Genomic DNA, 27,986 nt, shown 5'->3' with positions numbered 1-27,986 from the left:
CTTTTATTCCTCCAAATGAATGTTACTATTTTGAAGTGTTCTGTAAAGCAACTTCTTGATATTTTTACTGGCACAGTACTACATTTATTAGTGGATTTAGGTAGTATAGTTATTTTTATTAGAGATAGTATGGCACAGTAAATAGAGAGCTGACTTTGGAGGCAGAAGTTTCTAGCTCCTAGTTCAAGTCCTAGCGGTGTGACCATGGGAAAGTCACAAGCGGGCACTCTGTGCTCCAGGTAACTCTCTTAAGATTATTAAGTTGCAGAGCAGTTCCTGTTCTTCAGTGGTAAAAGAGGCTTCCTCTCTATACCAGTGAAACTGTAAGTCTGATTTTTCAAAATTTATTTTTGTTATCTTGACACTTCCTAACCAAGGACAGTGAACTTTCCTCTAATTTATGTATCTTTATTTCTGTAAAAAGTATTAATAGCTGCATTTATGTAAATCCTAGGTATGTCTTAGTTGATTGACTCCTAGATATTTTGTCCATTTTGTAGTTATCATTTTTTTCAACTTTTTGTTAATGCTTTAGAGAAAAGCTGATGATCTTTGTGATTTATCTTGGATTCTGCTACTTTACTCAGCCTATTACAAACACAGGATTAGAGGATTCTATGTCTGGAACTGAAAGGGATCTCAGCAGGTTGCTGCCTTGGCCGAAATATAGGACCCTGACCCCTAAGAAGCAGTCTATGTCATACAAAGGGTAAAGAACCCCTGACCCAAATATAAGAGCAGAAACTCTTTAAGTGGTCTTTAAGTGGACAAACCCTCTTTCAATACAGACAAGAAAATTTAATGAAAATTCAGTAGAATAGGTTGAATTTAAAAGGTAATTGAAGTAGCACCTAGTGTTGCTGATAAAGAAGCCAAAATGTGGCAAAAATTAGTCTTTAATATGAGTTTACAGAAAAGCAGCCAGAATATGTCGTCTCAGAATCTATGCACTTCCACATTTTCCACTCTCATTTTATGAAAATTATACAAATGACAAGAAGCTGATATAAAAGATTTATTTAAAGAACAAACAAACTTCTCAGGACATGCCACAGGGTCACAACTTAAGTACCATAAAATAATAAGTAATGGCCAAAATGCTGACCCTGAGGCTTTTCAAGATCATGAAGTACCTTCTTAATTAAGAAAAGAAAGATCAAATTGTGTTCAGCAGTTTCTGGGATTTAGTACTTGTAGTTGTGATTACAAGTAATTGTATTTTAATCCTTTGAAAATTAGCAGTGTAGGTACAGGCATATAGGGCAAGTCACAAATCATAAGACCATCCCATTTCCAAACTATTCTGGAGAAGCAAGAGCTTCCTGTCTAAGCTATATCCCATCACACTATGGTTTAGGACTTGGGTTTTTTCCAGTCAACCATTACACTACTTGGTATTACAATGATCTCATTTAAGCTATTCGTATTTTCTGTCATTAGAAAAAGAGGGCTAAGTATCCACCTGAGTATAGTATGAATATTAAAACATCAAAGCCCCAAATGTTTTTTTTCCTGCAGTGTACCCATTAATCTTTCACTCAACTTCAAAGTCTTCACATTCTTTTCTTTCCTCACCTGCTAAAGAGTTAATGACTTTTTTGTCATTATCATAGTACGCCCAGTCTACCACTCTTGCTTCATAGGTCCTTTTCTTTTTTTATGTCTCCTCATCTTGATTTCAAGTATAGATATTCCATTTCCCACAGACAGAATATCTTAGGATAATGAGGACTCCACTAGCCCTGATTACAGAAGAACTTCAAGGTTTAAAATCTGGTAAGAGCAAAACTATATTAGAAAGTAATTTCTGAAGGAGTCAGATAAAAGTATTTTTTTTTAAACTGAGTTATATATAGATCATGCCATGCCATACCACATCAATTGTCGACACAGCAAAGCTGTAAATACTGGTAAACCTTAATATCATAGCTATATTGCCAGACAGAATAACTTAAATATCATCAAGACGTACCTTTTGTTACTTCAGTAGCCAATTTTACAGTCAAAACCAACAGTAATACTTAATACAAAATTTCAAGTACTACTAAGTATAAACTCTAAATATAAAAAAAACCCAAAAAAACCAACAAAACCCAGCTCCCCGCTATGACCTATATCTGAAATAGAACAACAAACAGGTAGAAAAGATTTATTCTAACATTAATGACACAATTTAAAAATTTATACTGAATACAATTTTATGTTCAAACACAGAAATAAGTAACATAATACCAAAACCCAGTAGTATCCCAGCATTCTGTAACAGAAAATATCCCCAGCGGCTACATCCATGGTCACTAGCATCATTGTGAAGCATCTCAGGCACCTAAAAAAAGAAAAGAAAAAATCATTACAATGCTAAAACTTCCAGTCTAACAGATATAAATTTTGAACAATATACTAGAGAAAATATACCAATTCAAATGGTAATAACACTGCAAAATGATTTCCTAACTGATTTTTATAAAGGCTGTATTTAAGCAAAGCTATACATCCTATAAAACTGCAGCATTTCATTTAAACATAATTTATTGCACAGACTTGGAACAATCATGAATCAAGACATTCTCTCCCTAACATATAGTTAAAAAGTCTGATTTAAAAAACTGATTTATAATAAAGTATTAGAGACTAATATTTTAAGTATAAATTCATTTTAGTGTATTTCCTGGCTCTGCCACTACTGGCATTATTAACTTGGGAAGTTAATACCTTCCCTGGCCTTAGCTTACTTAGAAAGAAACCTTTCTAGGGTTTCCTACAGTTCTAATAAATTTATGAAAAATATTGTTTATGTAGTAAGGTTATGAAGATGTTCTTGTTTGGCTTATAGAAATAATATTACATAAAATAAGACTGATGCTTAAAATGAAAAGTTAATAGGTAAATATCTATTTCAAAGACTTGATTCTACAGATTCGGCGTCAAATTTAGGATTGTATAATTGAATTTATAGAGGTACTATCTCCAAATCAAAGGCTCCACAAAACTCTATCCTGGTCAGATCTGTGCTGGAACATTGTGATAGTAATGGCAATTAAAGATTCCCCTGTATTGGCTTGGTTTTCAAATTGATTGTGTTAAAACCCAGAGCTTGTTAATCCCACCTGTGGGATGGACTTGTTGACGTGAAAAGAAAGTCCTGAACTGGGAGGAGCTGGTGGTAGATTTGGAGAGACACAAGAGAGAGGCAGAAGAACTTTTTGGAAGCAGCACCTCGTGGAGGCAGAGAGAGAGACTGAGAAGGATTGCTGGGGGCCACTTTGAATTGCCCTGGACTTTTGAGACCTGCCCCCTGAGCTGCCAAGGACTGAGGAGACATGGCTGTTTTGCTGGTACTTTGTCTGTCTGTTTTGATGTTGTTTTGCCAGATTTGTCCACTGGTGAAAGACAGTCCTTTTGTTGAAGAAGTCCTGGAACCTGGCTGTTGGCTAAGAGATCCTGAGACTGTCCTGCAGACAGAGAGTGAATACTGTCCACTGGTGAAGGACAGTGCTGTTGTTGCAGGGGTCTGGAGACTGTCCTGCAGATAGAGTGAATACTGTCTACTGGTGAAGGACAGTGCTGTTGTTGCAGGGGTCTGGGAACCTTTCTGTTGGTTCAGAAGCCCTGAAGAAGGATTTTCTTGTTGTATGTTTACAGAAATCCTGGGAGAGGTTTTGCTAATTTTTTCAGGGGTTCTAGGACTGTTCTACAGACAGAGGATGAATTAATGAAGGGACTGGCAATGCATCTTGTGGCCTTGCTAAGCCTTGTCTCCCCAGGAACTAAGATAGCTGAGAACTTGCCTCATGTCAAGATGAAGAAAAGACCTCCATTTGGGTATTAAGTGCTGTGCTTAAACTTGATGTAACTCTGGGGTAGATTCACTTGTGATCCAGGGGTGGGGAACTTTTGACCTTTATGTGTTCTATGGTTGAGCAAATGAATGTACTTTACTTAGATTGGAAACTAATCTCCATTTGAGAAGAGGGGCTTTGTGGTGGACTAAATGAAGGTATAGCCTAGGGGTGGAGTAGCATTTAGAACAGGGACTTTGTAATTGATTGAATGATTGGAAGGTCCTGGGGTGGGGTAGTACTTGGAGATTACTTAATCACACTTAGTAAATGCTGTATTTTGAATGATGTCATGTTTTGATCTTCTCTGTTCTTGGTTTGTCACTGAATAAAATGGAGAGCACCTATGCTGGTATTCTGAATCTTGGGAAGTTGCCTTTGCTTTACATTACATTACAAACATTATTACTCAATTTTGGACAAAGGACATTGAGAAGCTGGAAAGAGCCCAGAGATGGGTGACTTGAATGGTGTGTGCATTTTTGAGTGAGGAAAAGACATGACTTCGGGTAGGGGAGAAGACACATGACATCATCTTCAAATATCTGAAGGGCTGTCTTTTAGGAGATTAGACTTGTTTTACTTGGCCCTAGGGAACAGAACTGGTAACTAACTATGAAGAATTTCAAAGGAAACCTATATTGACTATAGTAAGGAAGAACACAACAGGAGGCAGTGTCCTACTATATTGAGTAGAATGCTTAAAATAATGATAATGAGAACAACAAAAATAACATTTACATAAGACCCAGGTTCTAATGCTTGATGTAAATAGCTGTGTGACTATGGGCAGTTATTTTCACTTTTCTGGAAAAGAGAAGGCTGGATTAAATTAATCTCAAGGTCCTTTCTTTTCTAATTCTAAAATTCTAACCTGACTCTTTTTAAAATTAATGTATTTATTTCCCTTTTCTTTTTGTCTTTATTAATTTGTTTGTTTACTTTTAGTTTAAAAGATTCAGTTCCACAATTCCTTGAGTTTCAAATTTTCTTCCTTCCCACTCCACAAGGTGGCATACAGTCAAGTATATGATCTACAAATACTTTCACATAGACATTAGTCAGCTTATAAAGAAGGATTGTATCAGATGGAATGAACAATGGGAAAGAAGAAACAAAACTAAACAAGAAAAAGAAAGAGAGCAGGTAGTTTGCTTCAATCTGCATTCAAACTCTGTTCTTTCTAGTTCTTTCTCTGAATGTAGGTATCTCTCTCCATCATGAGTCTTTTGGAGTTGACTTACATGCACATAATGTAGTCTATAAAGCATTATCTAAATATCAACAAATATACTGTTTTATTAGATATCAGGTCAAAAAAAGGGAGGGGCTGCTTTATGAAGGAGTATAGGTTAAATTACTAATACTCTAAGAAGGAATTAATAACTTGGGTGAGGGTTGGGCCAGGTGAGGTAGGGTTGTAGCTAAAGGATTGGAAAGTCAGCAAGATGTTGGTATAAAACCTGACTCAGAAGCTTAGCAGCTGTGGGACTGAGGTCAAGTCACTTGACTTCTCTAGGCCTCAATGTCCTTAACTGTAAAACAAGAGGGTGGAACATTATGACCCCTGAAGTCTCTTCTACCTCCAAATCTATGATCCTATGATCTTTCAAACTTAAGAATTTAAAAAACAATCTAAGGGATCAAAAGGTAAGAAATTCAGAGATTCAGTGAAAGCTGGTTCATGGATTTAAAAAAAGGTTCATCCTGTTTAAAATCAGGATGTTTGAGAAGCTACAAGTGCTGATGCAATGGCAGCTCAAGAAAGCAGCAAGTTTTTCCATAAGCACAACCTCTAAAATTTATTATTACTTCTAGCAATTTTATAATTCCATTGTATGAAAGAACTGGGTTATCAAAAGGTCTGAATGAAAGGATGAGCTGAAGTTAGTGCAATTAAACAAGGAAAAAGGTAAATCTTGAACTTGGGCTTAAAAAAAAATCAATTGCCTACATACAAGATCCATTAGAGATGCAGCTAGAATAATTGATACAAAGTCAAATCACACCCAGAAGTACTGTTGAACTGTGACACATTTTCAGAGGAACATTACATGAGAAATGTGTTCAGATAAAGTCGACGATAGTAAACGAAAAAACAAATGAAGCTTAATCTCAGCAGGGAAAATTTAGGGGAACAGGAGTAAATCCTTCACATATCTAAAGGATTATCACCTGTAAGAGATTAGTATTGTTCTATTGAGACCTTGAGAATCAAATAGGGTAGAAATAATATGGAAGTAGATTTAGCTCCACATAAGGGAAATTTTTTTCTAACAATTAGAGCTGTCCAAAAGAGGAACAGATTGCCCTGTGGAAGAATGAATTCTATCACTGAAAATTTTTAAGCAAAAGCTGGATGATTCCCTGTTATAATATCATTAGGAGATTTATGCTTTGGGTAGAAATTGAACAAGATATCTGCAAAGGTCACTTCTGAGTCTAATGAGAAATAGAACCAGTTTCTCAAAAAACAGGAATAATGGCTCTAAGTTTCCTCAAGGATATTTTTGAAAAGTCTTCTCTTTTAGTTGATAATATTAAAATTAAGATCATAGCTCTTCATAGCTCAGTACCATATTGTAGCATTGTATCAGTAACCCTTTGTCTTCTCAGATCTCAAATTTTGTTGTGTTGGTTTAGTCATTTTTCAATTGTGTCTAACTCTTCAGGACCCCATTTGGGGTTTTCTAGATTCTGGAGTGGTTTGCCATTTCCTTCTCCAGCTCATTTTCCAGATGAGGAAACTTAGGCAAGCAGGGTTAAGTGACTTGCACTGGGTCACACAGCTTGTAAGTGTCTCAAGCTAGATTTCAACAAAGGTCCTCCTAACTTCAATCTAGGCACTCTATCCACTGTGCCACGAGCTGTCCAAGATTTCAAACAACATAATATAATTTTTATGTACTTCGTTATTGTGTTGTCTCAATTTCTTTGTATACATCTTAAAAAAGTTTTACACTGTGGGAATTTCCAAGGTGGTTTTAAAAGACTCCAGAAACAAAATAATTCTTTTCTGTAGTAAAGGGTTAGTATTTGTAACTTTAAGGAAAATACTCTTTCCTTTGAAAATCAAGATTAACCAGTTTTTGGGGGCGGCCAGGTGGCGCAGTAAGAGCACCGGCCCCAGTATCAGGAGACCTGGGATTGGTTCCGGCCTCAGATACTCAGCACCCACACAAAAATAACTGGCTGTGTAACCTTGAGCAAGTTACTTAACCCCGATTGCTTAAAAAAAAAAAAAAGATTGGCGAGTTTTTTAACACCACTGTTTCCTACATGGCTAGCATACTGACATTCTCAGACTAAATCAGAAACTTCTTTCCTCCCTTCTCTCTTGCCTCTTTAACTAAGACTAAGTAAGATTCGGGAAATGGAAGCTTCACACTGAACTTCATAAATATTCCCAGCAATTATTATATGGGTTTTGTTCAAGAAATTGTGTTCATTTATTAATTAGCAATGGTCTTTAAGTATTCTGAAGCAAAGAGAGCTTGTCACTAACACAGCCAAGTTTTTGATTTGCTACTACTTTAAGTATTGATTTAACTGTCCTAAGTTTTCTCCAAATAATTACAAATAACTAAGAGGTGATTGACTGTCTTGATATTCTATTCAGCTTAAACTAATTGTGTGGACTTCCAAGGCCTGAAAAAGAAGGTGGGATTGTTAACACTGTCACATGTGTTAGAAAGGAAATGGCTGGCATCAGATACTAACAGTCTACAGAAAAGCAGCTGCTCCATGTGTTCCTCAGGAAAACCTCACAAGTTTTATCACTGCTACATTCTGTATAAAATCTTTTTCAGAACTAATCTCTTGCTGATTATTTTTAGTTATTTGGTTGCTATGATCAGAGAATGTGATTTAATTGCATAAAAACTTACCATATCAACCAAAGCGACGTACATGAACAAGCCAGCAGTAAGTGCAAATATCCACATAGAAACATTTTCAGCATAATGACCAATAAAAATTCCAGTTGCCATTCCAAGATAAGCCAGCATGGCTGACAGGGCATTATAAAGAACAGCTTGTTTAACAGTCATGCCAGCTTTTAATAGAACTGCAAAATCACCTGGGTGAAGAGAAACAAAAACAGCCATTTTGTGTTTCCTTTATTATTGTTAACAAAAAACATAAAGCTAACTCAATGTGCACACAAAAAGGCAATCTTAGATTTTAAAGAGAAACAAACTACCAAGTTCAATACATTCTAACAAAACTAAGTTATTCAGACAAAAACAAATTAGACAAAATTATAGCTTTCACAAAAGGCCAAGACCTTTATACTGTGAGATTTAAAAAATTCTTTAATTTCTAAAAGCAAAGTTTTTCAATTCCATTAAGATTCACCAAAATATTGTTTTTGGCAACTGTAATTTATTAAAAAAAGAACACAAGTAAAAAAAAGAACTCAAAGTTATCTCACTGATGAATAAAATAAAAATCATAGACAGCATTCTGGCATCAATTATGTTTAGACAAATGACTTACACCTTACACCATAGTAAATTAAGAATGTATTTGTGACATAATTAAAAATTATGCCATAAAGATCATATACCTTACATGATAATGATTGCAGATGAATTTTCTAAAATACATTTACATTGATATATTTCATCTTTAACATTACCTGTATTTCCCCTTTCTGTATCTATAATGGAAATGGGAATTTGAAGATCTTCCCTGACCCTTAATAGACCTAGGGGAATCTGAAGACCTTCCCTGCTTTGAAAATAAACTCTGCCCCCTTAATAGGCTGAGTGTAGTCACATGGAGCCTGTGATGGGAGGAATTTGCTGAAGGGTGGATCAGAGCCCACAGGAACCTGGGAGTCAGAGCTAGACTAGATGGTTGAGGGAGAGGACATTCAGGCAAGGAGTCAGATAGGCTCGTGAGTAAATATTGATCCTATATTGGTTTCTGTGATCCTATATAGATCCTATATAGGCTAAAGGATGCTGTGGCTCTCTGTGTTGTTATGGTTTATTAACTTTACTACTATGATGGAATCGGCTTACTGGTTTTGGCATATGGTTTTCTTCTGTCTAAATGAATGCTTTGCATCTGTCCTCTATATCAAGAGTTTGTTATATTTTGTGATTGAGCACTGTAGGGGAATATTTATAGTCACGGCCTTTATGGTGATCATGGGTGCTGTAAATTTTGCATTGGCACTACAGCATCACTTCCCCCTCACTTCCTAGAGAGCCACTGCACAGAACAATTATGCTTTTTTTTGGAGGGCAGTTCGGGTTAAGTAACTTACCCAAGGTTACATGATCCAAGGATATATGGTTTTGTTTTTTTTTGTATGCGTGGGTATTAAGTGTCTGAGGCCGGAACTGAACTTGGGTCCTCCTGACATCCCACTGGATAGGGTTTTACTCACTGCACCAACTAGGCGCCCCACAATTATCTTTTTAAAAAGTTAATCAGTAAAACAAATGAAAGAAAATCTGAATATATATGCAATGTTCCATACCTCTCATCTCTGTCAAGTGTTGGGAGAATGTGTTTTCTCTTATCTTTTATAAGGGCCATGTTTGTTCTTTGTAATTTTGCAAATTTATTTTTTCTTTTTGTTTCACAGTAGTTCTATTTACACTGTTATAGTCATTGTGTACAGTCTTTTCTTGGCTCTACTTAATTTTTCATCACTTCATGGTGGGTATTTAATTTTTTTCCATATTCATCATTTTAATAGCTCACTAATATCTGATTACATTAATGTACCACAATTTGTTTAGCCATTTCCAATTTATGGACACTTACTTTGTTCCCAATTCTTTGCTAGCACAAAAAGTGTTACTAATAAACATTTAGGTGTACATGGGAACTTTCTTTTTATCTATGACCTGCCTGAATTATGTCTAGCAGTGAATTTCTGGGCTGCTTTACAGTTTTCACAGTTCTTACCAAATAAGGAATTCATTCCTAAGTAATTTATATTTTCATAAATTTATTGAACACTGGGTATTGGGCTTTTATTATTTCAGATTCTACTTACTGATGATTGCTACTTTATAATATGGTTTTAAGTCTGAAGTACTATTTTGGGGGGATGAATACTTAACCAAACAAGACACTATGTGATTTGCAAATGATAAAATAGATTATTTTGAATGCATGAAACTGAAAAACTTTTGCATGAACAAAATTAATGCAACTGGAATAAAAAGGAAAGTGGTTGCCTCTGTATAAAAAACAAACAAAAAAATTTGTATGAACTATCACTGATAAAGAGTCTGATATCTAAGATACATATTTCCATCATCTAAAATATACATATAGTTCCACTGTCTATATAAGACCAAAAACCATTCCCAAATAGATAAGTGGCACAAGCATATGAGAAAACAGTTCTTAAAAGAATAACAAACTCTTAACAATCATAGGAAAGAATGTTTCAAATCACTAATAATAAGAGAAATGCAAAACAAAGTAACACTGAGGTTTCCCCTCATACCTAGCAAATTGTCAGAGATGAAAAAAGATAAGAATAGTCAATGTTGGAAGGGTGGAAAGACAAGATCATTAATATGTTGTTGGTGGGGAGAATGATTTGATACAACTATTCTAGAAAGTTATCTAGAATCATTCAAAGAAGTATTGATATCCTTTGACTCAGAGTGATTCCACCATGTAGACATGTACCTTAAGGAAGTTAATGACAGAAAAAGTACTATTTTACACCAGAATATTTATACCAACAATTTTTCTTTTTCTTTTTTGCTTTTTGGAGGGGGAAAAGCAGGGCAATTGGGGTTAAGTGACTTGACCAATGGCTAGTAGGTGTTAAGTGTCTGAGGCTGCATTTGAACTCAGGTCCTCCTGACTCCAGGGCAGGTGCTCTATTTACTGTGCCACCTAGCCACCCAACACTTTCTGTGATAGCAAAGAACTGAAAACAAAGCGGCTGCTCATTGGTTAGAAGATGTATGAACAAACTATGATACACAAATATAATAGACGATTACTGTGCCACAAGAAATGCTAAATATGATAAAATACAAATGCAGGGAAAGGCTTATATTGAGTGCTAAAGAGTGAAGAAAGCCGAAGAATCAAAAAAAGCAATATAATCAATGACAACAATGTACTATATAAATGGTAAGAAAAGCAACAAAACCACCAAAACTAAATGATTTGAAATCATAACAAAGCTTGGCCCTAAAGAAAAATTATCAGAAGCAAGCTTTCCCTACTTCTTTGCAGAGGGGAAGGACCATGTGTATGTAACACTACATATAATGTCAGATGTCTTTAATAGTTTGGTTTGTTTTGCTCAAATTTTTTCCCCTCTTAGTCATAAGATATGTTTGGCTCTCTGAGAGAGGATGAGGGAAGTGTTATAGATAATGTGAGAGAGGGGTGGCTAGATGGCACAGTGAATAGAGCACTGGCCCTGGAGTCAGGAGGACCTGGGTTCAGATCCAGCCTCAGACACTTAACACAAAAACTAGCCATGGGACCTTGGGCAAGTCACTTAACCCCAAATGCCTTCCAATAAGCAAAAAGAAGAAAAAGAAGAAGAAAAGGTAATGTAAGAGATATAAAACCAAAAAATATCAATATAATTTTAATTTTTAAAATGAGATAATAAAAGACAAGTTGGGAAGAGGGGTCTGTTAGGACAATAGTAAGTAACAAATTAAATTGAGAAGAAAATAAAGTAGATAAATTTAATTTAAAATAAATAGATACAAAATAATGCCAAATAAGAAGAGAAGATGGATTGGTCACATGAGATAGGTGATTGATAATAGGTGGATATCCAGAGTGCTTGACTGGTATCCTTAAGATTTCAGGTGAAATCAAAGAACTGCTCCAGGAAAATTTGGGTGCAATTATGGGAGAATATGGCTAAGTCTCACAGGATGGGCAGGCAAAGATAGACTGTGATCTGCACTGATGGCAGAAACTTTCCCAAACAATAAGGTCACATAATCATTTGAGTATCACTGCATTTGTTTAGATGCTCATGACTGGTAAAGAAGATCAAACGAAAAAACTGTTCAGACAAAGTCTTTTGAAGAACTGACTGGTACAAATATAAGTGAATTAATATCTGCTACTCTGAGGCAAAATAATCTTTACTCCTTTCTGAAATCATTACACCTGGTGACTAGATTCAAAGGAACAAAGATCCAAAAAATTCTGATAGTTTAATAATAAAAGAATAGTCCACATGAGTATCCTAAAAATGCAAATTAAAAATGTTTCTTACCTAATTCATGAGGCAATTCATGACAAAAGACAGCAACAGAAGTACTTAAACCACTTGATAATCCTTCAGTAAAAGCTGCCCCTGTGAAAAGGACAAATAAAGAATCAGAAATTATGAATCTGACTAATAAGTAATTTTTTTGGGCATCACTTAAGGGACTATGTAAAATAAAGTCTAATCTTTAAAAATTATGACATTAAAAAAAACAAATTAAATTAAATCTTTAAAGCAGAAAGTTACTCTCTACTGTTTCCATTACATTCATACGGTTAAGTATTTCTTAACTAGTAGAAATAATCATAATCAAGATGGTAAAGTCATGTTTTGATATTTGAAGAACTTAATATTGTCCTAATGCATACTTCCAATGACTTGATACAAGCACAAGTTAAAATATGAACAAAAAAATAAAAAACATGAATGTTGACAATTTTCCAAAGAAGAAATAAGTTAACAATTATTTTAAAAAATATGTGGCTCAATAATAATCAGATGCAAACTGATAACCAAATCGACAAGTATAATTCAAAACAATACAGCTGGAGATGTAGAGAAGCAGACATACAGAGTGAAAAAGGAATCATATAACACTAATATTATAAGAAGAGTCATGTAAGCACAGTGGGGGCAGAGTCAAGATGGCAGAGCAGAAACAGGACTTTCTCTGGGCTTCTGCTCCCACCTCCTCCAAGTCATGTAAAAAATGACTCTAAACAAACTTTGGAGCTGCAGAACCCACAAAATGAGAGAGAGAAGCTAACCTCCCGCTGAGGACAGCCCAGCATGTTGGGAGCTGAGCCCAGCCCCATCTCAGACAAAGGTTTTAGCCTCAGGGCAGCCACAACCAGCTGCCAGATAGAGGGACTTCAGATCACCAGCAGCTGTGGTGGTTTCCAGAATTATCAACCCATAGATGCTAAGGAGAAAGTGAGAGGTTAGTGCAGTGTGGACTTTGGGACCTGGGAATCTGGGAGTGCAGTCGGGCCTTTGCTCCCTGGAGGGAGAAGTGGTTGAGGTGTGGTGGCCATGCAGCCACCACCACATGGCTGCTTCAGAGCTCCTGGCCTGAAGATTTTAGGGGGACCAAGTGTCCACTCTGAGGAGTAATCGCTCTTGCTTTAATCTGCTTGGATCTGGATCACTGTCTGGGATGGAGGTCCTGGAGTATGTGACTAGTGTGCCAGAGCATGTGGAGGCTTCAGAGAGAGCAGCAAACTAATAAATTTGCCAGATGGAAAAAGAATCTCAAAAGGTCACTGAAGAGAATCATTCCTTCAGAATTAGATTGGAGCAAATGGAAACTAGTGACTTTATGAGAAATCAAGATACTATTAAACAGATCCAAACAAATGAAAAAATAGAAGGCAATGTGAAATATCTCATTGGAAAAGCCACTGACCTGGAAAAGAGACCCAGGAGCGATCATTTAAAAATTATTGGACTACCTGAAAGCCATGATTAAAAAAAAAAGAACCTACAAATCATCCTTCAAGAAATTCTCAAGGAAAATTGCCCTGATGTTTTAGAACCAGAGGGCAAAATAGAGGTTGAAAGAATCCACTGATCACCTCCTGAAAAAGATCCCCAAAAGAAAACTCCTAGGAATATTATAGCCAGGTTCTGGAGTTCCCAGATCAAGGAAAGAATATTACAAGTAGCCAGGAAGAAACAATTTGAATATTGTGGAAACACAATCAGGATAATACAGGATCTGGCAACTTCTACACTGAGGGATCGAAGGGCTTAGAATATGATATTCCAGAGGTCAAAGGAGCTGGGATTAAAACCAAGAATCACCTACCCAGCAGAACTGAGTATCATGTTTCAGGGGAAAATATGGTTATTCAATGGAACAGAGAACTTTCAAGCATTCTTGATGAAAAAACCAGAGTTGAATAGGAAATCTGACTTTCAGATACAAAAAGCAAGAGAAGCATGAGAAGATAAACAGGGAAAAGAAATCATAAGGAACTTATCAAAGTTGAACTATTAACATTCCTACATGGAAAAACAGTAATTGTAACTTATGAAACTTTTCTTAGTATGAGAATAGTTGAAGGGAACAGAAATGTATATCTATATAAATGTATGCACGAATGTATGTATTTATACATACATATGTGTACAGCTATAAATAGACAGAGGGTACAGGATCAGTTGAATAGGAAGGGATTCTACTTAAAAGGTGAAATTAAGAGATCAGAGAGGAATATAATGAGAGGAGATGGGGAGAGATAGAATGGGGTAAATTATCTCATAGAAGAGGCAAGGGAAAACTGTTATAATGGAGGGGAAGAACAGGAAGGTAAAAGGGAATGAGTCAGCCTCATTCTCATTGAATTGGGCTTAGGGAGAGAATGACATATACAGTATATAGGGTATCTCACCCTATAGGAGAGTAGGGGGGAAGGGGATGAGAAGGGGAATGATGGAAGGGAGGGCAGGCTGCTTTCATTGGAATCACCCACTTTTAAAAAGGGACAGGATCCAAGTAGAGAATAGAACTAGTGGGGGGTGGGATAGGATGGAGGGACATATAGTCAGTCTTTCACAATATATCCACCATGGAAATGTTTTGCATAGCTACACATGTACAACCTATATTGAACTTCTTATCTTCCCAGTAAGGGTGGGTGACAAGAGAGGTAGAGAAAGAATCTGGAATTCAAAGTTTTAAAATCAAATATTTAAAATGTTATTAATTTACATGTAACTAGGAAATAAGATATATAGGCACTGGGGCATAGAGATCCACCATGCCCTACTGGAAAGTCAGAGGGGGAATTGGGAAAGATATGGGAGAGAGCAGATTAGGGGAGGGTATATTCAGTGGGATGGCTGTTTTGGGGTGGTGTGTAGGGGAAAATGGGGAGAAAATTTGTAACTCAAAATCTTGTGGAAATGAATGATGTAAACTAAAAAATAATAAAAAAAAGAAAATAAATAAAATGCAGCCACACAGCAGATACACAAAAAAGAGTCATGTACAAAGAAAAGTAAATGGGAATGAAGCAATCAGGAATCATTCCTGATGAAAACTGAACGAGTGCTTGAAAAATTAAGATATTTTATGGATTAAAATTCCTTTACTTAAATTTAAATAGTAAAGCAAATATAATTGCTTTCATTGATATTTACAATCAAGCTTATAACAAAGATGTTCAAAATAATTCTAAAAGTGGGTTAAGAGGAGGTGGAGTCAAGGTGGCAGAATAGCTGGAAAAATATGCCAAGCTTCCCCTCAAAACCCTTCCAAACAGATGTAGAAACTGCACCAGACTGAATCCTGATGGGGGAATTCAAGAAAGTCACAGTGAATAATTTTTGCAGGTCAGCACAAGGAGATAGAGGTATGTGGACACTTCAGAAGCAGCAGTAGTGAAGGTCAGATCCCAAAAGCAGAGTGGGGTCTTAGTCGTAGCTTCTAATCCAGTCTCAAGCCTATGGATGAATTCCTGGCAGGAATCCCAGACTAAAGGGAAGCCCGCAATTCTAACTCTCAATCAGAATTTTTCAGGTGGAGAGTTGTGCAGTTCAGCAACAGTCTTCTGCTACTCACACCCAAACTCATGCCAGGAACCTGCAGAGCTCAGACCAAAGAGGTAGCATCAGACTTTGCCCTGGATCAGAACACTTTGGAAGCACTAACGGTACATCTCCCCAGACTCAGTTAAATCCTAGAATAACACTGAATACTCCATAGTAAGTAACAACAGGAATAGCCTAGTGATTTTCTTGGATTTCCTCCATCTGCATTCAGCCCAGTTCAATTTCTATGTATGTTTGGAGGCATTTTGAAGTTACTGTACTTCTTCCTGCTCTATCTTCTTTCTCCCTCTTCTAAAAACATTTTTAGCATAAAAGAATTTTGTTACAAATTTGATATTAAACATCAATAAGTGCATGGAGCCAGTCTGTAACATGAAGTTTGAAATAAAAAAAAATAGCTGGAAGACTGAACAAACAAAAACAGAATTCCAACATAAAAAAGTTATTAAGGTGACAGGGATGCCCATGACACAAACCTAGAAGACGATGACTCCAAAACATCTAGAAGCAAAACCATAGATAAAAACATAGTTTGGGCACAAATTCACCTAGAATACCTGAAAAAGACAAAGCTGGAATTAAAAAAGACTTAAAAAAATTTTTTAAGTGTGAAATGAGAACACTTGATAAAAAAGCTGGAAAAGAAATGAAAGCTATGGAAGGAAGAATTGGACAGGGAATTAAAAGCTTGGCACAACAGGCACAAAACTTTGCCCAAGAAAAAAACTCCCTGAAAACTAGAATGGACCAAACAGAAGCTTATGATTCCATGAAACAGGAAATATTAAGATAAGGTCAAAAGACTAGCAAAAAATAGAAGAAAATGTAAGGAATTTCTGCCAGAGAACTGACTTGGAAAACAGACCCAGGAGAAACAAAATTTAAGAATCATTGCACTAGGGGTGGTTTGATGGTGCAGGTGAGTAAAGTGCCAGCCCCGGAGTCAGGAGGACCCAAGTTCGGTTCTGGCCTCAGACACTTAACACCCACACAAAAAAAACTAGCCATGTAACCTTAGCCAAGTTACTTAACCCCAATTGCCCTCCAAAAAGGCAAAAAAAAAAAAAGAAATTCATTGCACTACTTGATTTGTCATGACCAAAATTTTTTTTTAAACCTTAAACTCATATTTCAAGAAATCTTAAAAGACAGATCTCAGAATCAGAAAGCAAACTGAAAATAGAAAGAACCCTCCAGTTACCTCCCAAAAGATTCTCCAAAATAAAAACTCCAAGGGATATTATAGCCAAAATTAAGAGCTAAGAGATCAAAGAAGAAAAAAATACTACTGAAAGAAGCTAGAAAAAATTCAAGTACTGAGGATACAGTCAGGATCACACACAATTTAGCAGCCACCACTATAAAGAAATGGAGAACACGGAAAACGACAATCTAGAAAGCATAATACAAGAGGAAAATATATACATAATACAAGGGGAAAATAGACCTTTAATAAAACAGAGGACCCCCAAGCATTTCTGATGAAAAGATCAGAACTGTATAGAAATCTTAAAGTTCAAATACAGGAAAGACGAAAAAAAAATAAAGGTAAAAACAAACCATTCTAAAGATCTAAACAAGGATAAACAGTTTACAAGCTAATATGTAGACATGATATAGGTGTCCCCTGTGAACTCTGTCATTATCATAAATCACAGAGTGAGTCCAATTAGACAGAAAGTCTGGGAATGGTTCTGTTATGTCTTGATGATCTAAAGAGAAGAATGGAAAGGGAGAGTAAGAGAAATACACAAGGCAGGAAAGCAGGAAAATTATCTCATAAAATCAAGGTACACAAAGAATAGTCTATCGCTCTATACCAACAAGGAGGAGAGGCTGAAGGGCAGTGGGTAACACTAAGACCTCACTCATGTGAACTGTTTAAAGGAGAAAATACACACACACACAGCTGAATACGGAAACACATTTCACTCAATAGAGAAATAAGAGGGAAAGAAGGGGAAGGGGAGATTAGCAGAAGAATAGGTTAAGGGAAGGATTCTAAGTAAAACAAGTTTTAACTAAGGATGTATAAAATTATTTCTAACTCTCTGTGAGGTGAAAAAGAATGGGAATCTGAAGGGGTACCCATATACCAGGGAATGGTTGAATAAGTTATGGTATGTAAATAAGATGGAATACCTTTGTGCTACAAGAAATGATGAAGGAGACAGTTTCAGAGAAACCTGAAAAGACTTTATAAACTGATGCAGTGAGGTAAACAGAACCAGGGCAACTTTTTATATCCCCCTCCTCGATTACTGTGTTGTCATGGCAGAAGGGCTTTAGGAAGGGAGATAATCTGGGACTCAAGTTTTAAAAACAAATGTTAAAATTTTTTTTACCTATAACTGGAGAAAAATACAATATTAAATAAAAGCTTTAAATGAATACGCAAAAAAAAAAGACTAAAAAATAGCTAAGGAAAGTAAAAGGTAAAAGGAGAGAGGAAAAGATACACCCAAGTGAATACACAATTCCAGAGAATAACAAGGAGAAATAAGGTTTTCTTAAGTGAGCAATGTAAAGAAACAGAAAACAATAGAATGGGAAAGACAAAGGATCTCTTCAAATTAGAGCTATCAAGAGGAATGGTCCATGCAAAAATGGTCATGATAAAAGACAAAAATGGAAGGGACTTAGTAGCAGAAGAGATTAAGAGGTGTCAAGAATATACAAAAGAATTATATAAAAAGATCTTAACATTACTGATAACCATAATGATGTGGTTACTGATCTAGAGCCAGACATCCTTGAGAATGGAGTCAAATGGGCCTTAGGAAGCATTGCTAACGATATGGCTAGTGGAGGGGATGGAATTCCAGTTGAGCTATTTAAAACTCTAAAAGATGATGCTGTTAAAGTGCAACATTCAATATGCCAGCAAATTTGGAAAACTCAATAGTGACTACTAGTTTGGAGAAGATAAGTTTATGTCCCAATCCTAAAGAAGGGCAATGCCATTCAAATCATTCAACAATTGGGCTCATTTGATAGGTCCGCAAGGTTATGCTTAAGATTCTGCAAGCTAGGCTTCAGCAATATGTGAACAGAGAATTACTAGAAGAGCAGAATAGTTTTTGAAAAAAAGAACTAAAAACCAAACTGCCAACATTTGTCAGATTAGGGAAAAAGCAAGGGAGTTCAGAAAAACATCTAATTCTGCTTCATTGATTACACTAAAAGCTTTTGACTGTGAGGATCACAACAAAATGTTGCAAGTTCTGAAAGAAATGGGAGGACCAGATCATCTCACTTGTCTCCTAAGGAACCTGTATGTGGGTTTAGAAGCAACAGTTAGAATTGAACATGAAACAACTGATTGGTTTAAGATGGGAAAAGGAGTATAACAAAGCTGTATATTTTCACCTTATTTAATTTATATGTAGAAAGATCCTGGCATCTGGTCCCATGATTTCCAAGTAAATAGGGAGAGAAAAAAATGGGAGCAGTGTCAGATTTTATATTCTTGGGCTCAAAAATCACTGCAGACAGCGACTGCAGCAAAGAAATTAAAAGATGCTTGCTCCCTGGAAAGAAAGCTACGACCTTTCTGGACAGCATGCTAAAAAGCAGAGACATCACCTTGCTGACAAAGGTCTATATATAGTCAAAGCTATGGTTTTCAGTAGCAATGTATGGCTGTGAAAGTTGTACTATAAGGAAAACTAAGTGTTACAGAATTGATGCTTTCAAATTGTGGTGCTGGAGAAGACTCTTGAGAGTCTCTTGAATTGCAAGGAGATCAAATCAGTCAACACTTGAATAAATAATTCAGACTATTCACTGGAAGGTCAAATACTAAAGCCAAAAGCTTAAATACTTTGGTCACATAATGAGCAGACAGGACTTAGTGGAAAAGACCCTGATGCTGGGAAAAATTGAAGGCAAAAGGAGAAGGGGAAGGCAGACGATAAGTTGGATAGATAGTGTCACAGACACAAGGAACAAGAACATGAACAGACAAGAGATAGCAGAGGACAGAAGAACCTAGTGTGCTATATCTATGGTCCATGAGGTCATGAAGACAACTTTTTATGTAAAGACAACAATATGGTAAAAGCAAACAACTTTGAAAGAATTACTAACTTTGATCATCATAATAACCAACTACAATTCCAGCGGACTGATGATGAAACATACTATTCACTTCCTGAAAGAGAGGTGAAGGACTCAGAATGTAGAATGAAACTTTGTGGGGGGACATGGCTAATGCAGAAATTTATTTTGCTCAACTATCCATGTTTTTAACAAGGGTTTTATTTTTCTTTTATTTTCAATTGAGGTGGAGATGGCATGGGATGGAAAGAAATCAGATTCCTGCTGATTGAAAAAAATAAATTTAAAAAACATGTTTAGGTCTCCCCAAATTCCTATAGGCTTTAAGAAAATGCAATGAATTTATACATTTATAATTTGTTTCTTTACCAATTTCTCTTAAATATTACTTTGTACATATTAGAATTCCTAAAGCATTCAGGTCCTGCTCAAATGTCATAAAACTTATATCATTTGAAACACTGTTGATCACATTGCTATGATCTCTGTTCTGGTACATGCTATTAATCTTCCACAAATGTACTCAAAATAGATATTTAAAAATCTTAGCTGCTTAGAAAACATGACTACTAAATGGCATACAGACCCAAGAAGCATTTTATATCAGTACTACAAAGAAATGTATATAGATGTACTTACCAATTGCTAGGCCGTCACTGAAATTGTGTAAGCCATCACCCATGATCACCATCCAGGCTAATGTGGCTATGCCAGCATCTTTCAACTCTTCCCGAGAGTAGCGCTGACTGTGACTGTGGGGATGATGATTCTGATGATGGTGGTGATGTAGAATATGATGGTAATCATGATGATGATGAATGAGATCATCTGATTGGCCTAGAGTATCATGGAAATGGGAATGACATTTATTCTTGCACCCTCTAGATACATATTCATTGTAAACTTCTTGCGGATGAGAGTGAGCTATCATGACTTCTTCTTCTTCCAATACTGCTGGTTGTTGAGAATCGAAGTGTGCAGGGTCCTGTGAGTCTGCCCCTATATAACCTTCAGGCCCTAGGTAACAACAGCAAGGAATTTAGATTTTAAAATGTCCATTTGTAAAGAACATGGTAATTGAACTGGGAAAAACACGTCGTGTCTATATACAAATTTAAAATGTAAAGTAAACAACAAAATAATATTAATAGGATATGATAGGTTCTAATTAAAGGTTTTTGTTTTATGACTATGGGCCATATTTTTGTGAGGATCATCAATCAGCAAGTATTTATTAAATGTCTATGAGCTAGGCACTGTGGTAGATGCTAGGGGTGTAAGTACAAAGAAGGAAACAGTCCTTACTCACAAGTTTACCTTCTAAAGGGAATGACAATAAGTACTATAAAATATATACAGCATAAAATTAGTACAGACATATAAGAAACAGTTCAATACAAGAAGTTAGATAGGTGGGGCACTAATATTTGGAGGCAAGGTCAGGAAAGGCTTCAGTTCAGGCTGAAGATGGTACCTGAGCTGCATGCATTTTAAAGAAAAAGAAAGGCTCTAGAAAGCAGAGGCAAGCAGGGAGGAGTGCATTCCAGGCATGAGAAGAGAGATACAATTTCATGTGAGGAACAGAGAGATGATGCTACATAATCTCAACTGGGGCCTCACTGCAGCAAAGCAATCTTTTTAAACCTCTCTAACTCTCAATTCCACTCACCACAGTCCACAAACTTCCCAGAGCTCCCCCTCCTTGTAGCCTCTTAGCTGAAAACCCTGTATCACATTTTACTGAAAAAAAAACAACAAAAAAACTGTGGTCATTCACTGAAATCACTCTCTTCTCCCCTCCTCTTCAATTCATATCTCCCAGATTCCTTTTGCTACTATCCTGCCTTTACCCCTATTACATATGAAAAGGTAGCCCTTCTCTTTTCCAAGGAAAACCCCTCTACAGACACAACTGATCCCATTCCATCCGTCTTCTCCAGCAAACTGCTCCCTCTATCACCCCTACTCTCACTTGCCTTCATCTCTTTCTGTCTCCTGGCTGCTTCTCACTGCCTACAAACAAGATCCAAGTCTTCTCTAACCTCAAAAAAACTCACTTGACCCACTCAATCCCCCACTAGTTATTGTCCTCTATCCCTCCTCCCTGTTGTGGCTAAACTCTTGGAAAAGTCTTTTCATCAAAGGCAGGAGGAGCTTGCTGAAAGGGTAGAACAGGAAGAGTGGAGCAGGAAGGAGCAGGAGAGAGGGCCAGAACTGCTGGGAGCAAGCACTGTGGAGGCTGAGCAGCTAGCACGCGTGAGAGAGGGGCATTTTTGCTTAAAGGTGCCTCTTTTGTTTTGAAGGTCTGGCTTGGGAAGGGAAGGCTTGGAAATGTTGGTGTTCACTGCATAGGTTATGTATACCAACTTCTCGGTTGCTATGATGGATTTGGCTTTCTGGTGTTGGGATTCAGCTTTTTCTGAATAAATGTTTTGGCTCTGTCTTCCTTTGTGATTCACAGTTACACTAGCATATTCATAGTTGCAATAAGTGCTGTGAATATCTCATTGGCATTATACACCTCTTTTCTTTTCACTCTCTTCTTAACTTCTACATTCTAGCTTCTAATTTTATGATTGCACTCTACAAATTTACGAAAGACCTAATTGCCAGACCTAATTGCCAAATCTAATGGCCTTTATAAAAAATTCTCATCCTTTATGATCTCTCTTTAGTCTTTGAATATGTTGATCACCCTCTCCTCTCTAGGCTTCTGTGACATCATGGCTATCCTAGTTTTCCTTCTACCTATAAGACTGTTCCTTCTCCATTTCCTTTGTCTAGGCCATGCCTGCTAGCAGTGGGTATAACAGGGGATACCTCCCAGGGCTCTTTATAGGCCTTCTATTTGTCTTAATCTCATCAGTGCCCAGGAACTCAATTACCATTTCTATGTTCATTTTCAGCCTTCTTATCTAGCCCTAACTTCTCTCTGGATCTCCAGTCATCTACTGGATACCTCAAACCCAATGTCCCACAGATATCTTAAACTCAACATGTAAAAAACTGAACTCATTATCTCTCCCCTAAATGCTTTCCTCTTCCAAACTCTCCTATCAATGTTGGGATACCACCATCCTTCTAGGCGCCTATCTTTGACTTCTTTCTCTCATTCCACTATAACCAATATATGACAAAAGCTGGTCCAATCTGCCTTTGTAACATCTCTCACATACACTCCCTTCTCGCTTCAGACACTGCAACCACCCTCCTAGTAGCTGGTCCTCATCATGTCAACCCTAGATCGATGCAATAGTTTTCTGGTTCATGTTAGTCTGTCTAACTCAATACTTCCCTCACTTTAGCCCATACTCTGCTTGGCTATCAAATCAATCTTCCTGAAATATAGGTTTTTCCATGTCAATGCCTTCCATTCAATAAATTCCAGTGGCTTCCTTCCACCTCTAGGAACAAATATAAAACACTCGAGCATTCAAAGTCCTTCACAACCCGGCCCTTTCCTTCCTTTCTAATCTTTTGCTTTATTCCCGTCATGGACATTTCAATCCAGTAATGTTGTCCCCTTGCTGTACTGCTGTTCTTTAAACAAGACAATCTATCTTCCAATGCCAGGCATTTTCAATGACTATTCCCTATGCCTGGAATACTATCTTTCTCCTCATTTCTGAATCCCGATTTTCCTGATTTCTTTCAAGTCTCAACTAAAATCCAACTTTCTCCAAGAAGACTTTCCCAATCTCCCTTAATTCAAGTTAGTACATTTCCTCTAACATTACCTCCCACTTACACTGAAATTTGTACACAGTTGTTTACATGTTGTCTCCCCATTAGACTGTGAGCTCCTTGAGAACAGGGACTATATTTAAAATTTCTTTGTATGGGGTGGCCAGGTAGCACAACGAGTAAGAGCACGGGCTCCAGTGTTGGGATGACCTGGAGATTAAATCCCGGGCTCAGATACTCAGCACCACACTCAGAAATAACTGGCTGTGTAACCTTGAGCAAGTTACTTAGCCCTGATTGCTTAAAAAAAAAAAATTTCTTTATATCCTGAGGGCTTAGCACAGTGGCTGGCACATAGAAAGTACTTAAATAAATGCTTAATGACTGACTGGATTACAGAGTGTGGGAGGAGAAATGTTCATAACTCTAGAAAGATAGGTTAGGGCCAGGTTGTGAAGGGCCTTAAATGCTAAAAAGGAGTTTGTATTTTATCCTAAAGGCAATAAATAGGAAATCACTGAAGCTGAATAAGTAGATAGCTATGTAGGTCAGACCTGTTCTTCAGGAAAATTAGTCCGACAAGAAGAGCACAAGATGGACTAGGGAGGTCACAGACTTGATGTAGTGAGACTAATTAGGAACCTGTTTTAATAACACTGGTGAAAGGTAAGGGTGGCCTGAACTAGTGTGATAGCTGTATGAAGATAAAGAACAGTTCTGAAGATAAGCTATACTTTGGAGACAGAAATAGCAAGATATATAACAGATTGGATACAGACTGAAAGAATTATGAGTCCATGTAGGAGGCCCCGATTGAGATTATGATCCTATAAGACTGAAGAGAATGACAGTAGTGAAGTTAGGAACAGGGGAACAGCTTAGGGAAGGTGGAAAAATGAATTCCATTTTGGACATGTTGATTTTAAGACGTTTCAGGACTTCTAGTTTGAAAGGCAGCTGGTAATGCAGGACTAAATCTCATGGGAGAGACTGGAGCTGGAGATATAGGGGGGTCATACGCATATAGATGAGAGCTATACTAAAGGGAGCAAATGAGGTCACCAGGAGAGTATAGAGAGAGGGGAGAGGGCCTATGACAGAACTATGGAGAATACCCACCATGAAGAGGTATCATATGGATAATGAGTAAGAAAAGGGGATGGAGAAGCAAACAGGTAGGGGAAAGCCAGAAGAGACAGGTATCACAAAAATCCAAATGGGAGAGTCAATAGTGTTAAAGGGAGAAGAAAGGGGACTCAAAAAAGACCATTATATCTGTAAATTAAGTAATCACTGGTACCTTTGGAGAGAACAGTTTCATTTGAGTAATTAGGTCAAAAACCATACCACAGAGAGCTAAGAGAGTAAGAGAAAATGAGGTAGAAACACTGATGACAGAAAACTTTCTCAAGGAGTTAAGACTCAAAAGGGAGGAGAGATATTGCACAACAGCTAGTGTGGATGGATTGATGAAGTAAGGGTTTTTTAAGGATGGAGGGGATGTGGATGAATATTTATAGGCAGCAGGGAAGCAGCCACTGCTAAGAAGTGAGAGGAGATAAAGTGGAGGCAGTGAGTATGGACTGTTTTTTCAAGGATCAAATGAGATCCTTCCAAAATCCTGCCACTTAAAAGTGAGTGTGTGTGTGTGTGTGTGTGTGTGTGTGTGTGTGAAAAAATAGGAGGAATTAAATGATCAACAATTATGACACATCCTATGAGTAGAAGTTTGTCAAACCTTTCCAAATATTGAGTAAATATGGTAATTACTGCCCATTAATAAATACCAAACTCATAATGAAGTATTCCTTGCACCAGGAACCTTATAAGAGTCAAAAGACAATTGTTTATAAGCATCCAGTCAAACAAAACAGAAGTCTAGGGAATGGGGCAGCTAGGTGGTGCAGTGAATAGAGCACTGGCCCTGGCGTCAGGAGGACCTGAGTTCAAATCCAGACTCAGACACTTAACACAAAACTAGCCATGTGATCTTGGGCAAGTCACTTAACCCCAATTGCCCTACCTTTCCCCTCCATAAAAAAAAGAAGTCTAGGGAAACTGGATGTCAAAAACAAAAGACCAGGTATGTATTCACAACAGTGAATCAGAAGGCAGAGAAGAGAAGGAAAAAACACTAAATAAACAACCACCATGAATTCTCTCCAAAAGAGTATACCAGTGGGGCAGCTAGGTGGCACAGTGAATAAAGCATTGGCCCTGGGGTCAGGACCTGAGTTTAAATCCGGACTCAGACACTTAACACACTAGCCGTGTGACCTTGCACAAATCATTTAACCCCAATTGCCCTGCCTTCCCCCCTCCAAAAAGGCAAAAAAAAAAAAAAGAGTATACCAGTAATGATGAAGTAAGCAACAAAAGGTGGCATGATATGCAAGAAAAGATAATCAATTTGGAATTCAAAGACTTAAGTTTTAATCCTAGCCACACTACTTATAGTTGTGTGATTCCGTTTGGTGGTGGCTATAAGAGCAGCAGCAAGACTTAAAAGCTAGCAAAGCCTTTCATATACCATCCCCTTGGATCGTTCCAACAGCCTGTGATAGGGATTTATTATCTTTACTGGTTACTTAATCTCTCTGGGCCTCAAGTTTCCCATTTGCAAAGCCATAACAGGGAAAAAAAAACTTCTTTAATTGAAGAATATCTGGATGAAGCTTTGATTTGGGTTAAAAAGTTCTTATTAGTGTTCTTTATTTCAGTGTTTTGGGTTGATTTCAAATTCCTGGTATTTTTAAGGGAATATACTAAAGGCAAATCCTATGCAGTAGAGCTATGGAAATAAAACTGTAAAATTTGACTGGCCCTAAAATAAATGACCTCCTAGCCAAGATCACCTGATTTTTCCAGTGGAACAAATGGATTAGTGTAAGAAGGGTTTAGTAAGGTCCTGCAGGACCTGGGTGGCCAACCTTGAATCTTCTGGCAAATTTCCCCTGAAAATAAAGACATTCTCACTTTCTATCAATTTTAGAGGGCATACAACATAACTTATCAACTTTCCTTTAGGAAGTAGATAAGGTATTAGCTCTTCTGATAAAAAAAAAGATATAGCAAGGTTCTTTCTCAGATTTGATAACCATGACTTACGATCATCTGTGTCTAATTTCTCTTCATTTGTTGAAAGTTGAGATTCATACTTGGACAACTGTTTCTTAATCTCCATCTCATCATCACTTTCAGGCTTTTTTTGAGTCTAAAGGATCAAGGGAAAGTAACACTTTACATGAATTTGCAAATACTTAAAAGTCAAACATTTAAGCAAAATCAATATCGACAGACATATTCACCAGCCATTAAAAGCTAGAAAATGCCTTTTTTGTAATAGTGTATTTGTTGTTTAGTTGTTTCAGTTGTATCTGATTCTTTGTAATCCCATTGGGAGTCTTCCTGGCAAAGATAATGAAGAGGTTTGCCACCTCTTTTTCTGGCTCATTTTACCAAAAAGGACTCTGAGACAGAGTCACACAGCTGTTAAGTGTCTGAGACCAGATCTGAACTGAAGAAGATGATTCTTTCTGACTTTAGGCATCCACTGTGCTACCTAGCTGCCCAATAGTGACCTACCTTGAAGTATCTCCACAAGCTATTCTTCACTAGTTATCTTGCACATATCACTAACATAGGGCCATGTTTAAAATAAGGCACTTATCAAATAAGATCCCTATTTGTTGAGCTATGTTAAAAAAGTGGGCATTCTCCCAACCCTATCTACTTACTTTCAACCTCAAAAGATTAGAGCTAGCTATAGAAAGAGCACCTCCTGGCTGAACTACTAGGATTGATGAGGAAAGATCTTTAAACATGGATGACATGAATAACATAACTGAAAAGGTACTGTCAACAACATGAGAACCACCTGGGTAACTATATATCATCTGTGGCAGAAGACTAATTTGCCACACAAATTTCTAGCCAAAAGACAAGATAAACTACAGGGCAATATTTTCAAAGCAATGTTCACCCGCTGTCATCAAATAATATTTATTGGGTACCTACTACATTTCTGGGTCTAAAAGCCCCATTAATGTCATAAGCCTAGTCATTTACCTTTGTCTTTTTCCATCTCATGTAGTGTTGGGAGACTTTAGGGAAGAATCTTGATATACTGAGACCTACAGATACTCTCTAAGTTCCCTTAAGTAGTAGGACTAGAGGTCACTAACTCCAGAAATCTAAGGGATCCTGCACCTAAGATATACAATCTATCAGCATATACAGTTTTTGAAATACATTAAGTATTAGATATTAATGTTTTACCTTTTTCTTCTTGTCCTTAAACTGTTTGATCAATGTGATTAAATGTTCAGCAAGAAACATGAAATACAGGCCTCCTAGAGCTGTAAGGCCTTTCCAAGTAGAGTCAAAATAAGTGCTTTCTTCTATATTTTGAGAAGACAGATGACTGAAAAGTGGTCCTCTGCTTGCTTGAAGAGGTTGGTCCTCATGACTGTGACTGTGGTGGTGACTTGCATGAGACTATGAACAAACAATATGTTTCAAAATTGTTAGATTCAATTTACTAACACACAAATCATTACAAATGACTTGCCAATGAAATAACAAGCAACATTAAGAATCCTTTCATATTGAGAGTAACT

At 37.0% G+C, this 27,986-nt stretch overlaps 1 protein-coding gene across 3 annotated transcripts in view; it reads right to left on the bottom strand.

Annotated features, from left to right (window-relative positions):
* Nucleotides 1-1,002: 1,002 nt before the first annotated feature.
* SLC39A6 (solute carrier family 39 member 6) overlaps nt 1,003-27,986 on the bottom strand; it is a 45,252-nt gene continuing 18,268 nt past the window's right edge. For 2 of the 3 annotated variants that reach the window (XM_069075850.1, XM_069075856.1), the window contains exons 5-10: nt 27,646-27,864; nt 26,476-26,581; nt 20,323-20,700; nt 12,076-12,156; nt 7,727-7,917; nt 1,003-2,326 (exon numbers count right to left, since the gene is read on the bottom strand). In XM_069075850.1, the coding sequence (XP_068931951.1) occupies nt 2,174-2,326; nt 7,727-7,917; nt 12,076-12,156; nt 20,323-20,700; nt 26,476-26,581; nt 27,646-27,864 (1,128 nt within the window). In that variant the 3' untranslated portion in view covers nt 1,003-2,173. The remainder of the gene's footprint in view (nt 2,327-7,726; nt 7,918-12,075; nt 12,157-20,322; nt 20,701-26,475; nt 26,582-27,645; nt 27,865-27,986) is intronic. The other variant, XM_069075867.1, reaches the window with a different exon arrangement.

This window comes from Petaurus breviceps, unplaced genomic scaffold (assembly GCF_028583685.1).
Source record: "Petaurus breviceps papuanus isolate PSGF00001 unplaced genomic scaffold, PetGlider_PUasm1.0 151, whole genome shotgun sequence".
Lineage (NCBI taxonomy): Eukaryota > Metazoa > Chordata > Mammalia > Diprotodontia > Petauridae > Petaurus > Petaurus breviceps.
The sequence above is the reverse complement of the archived record's forward strand: the minus strand, read 5'-3'. Positions and strand labels throughout refer to the sequence as shown.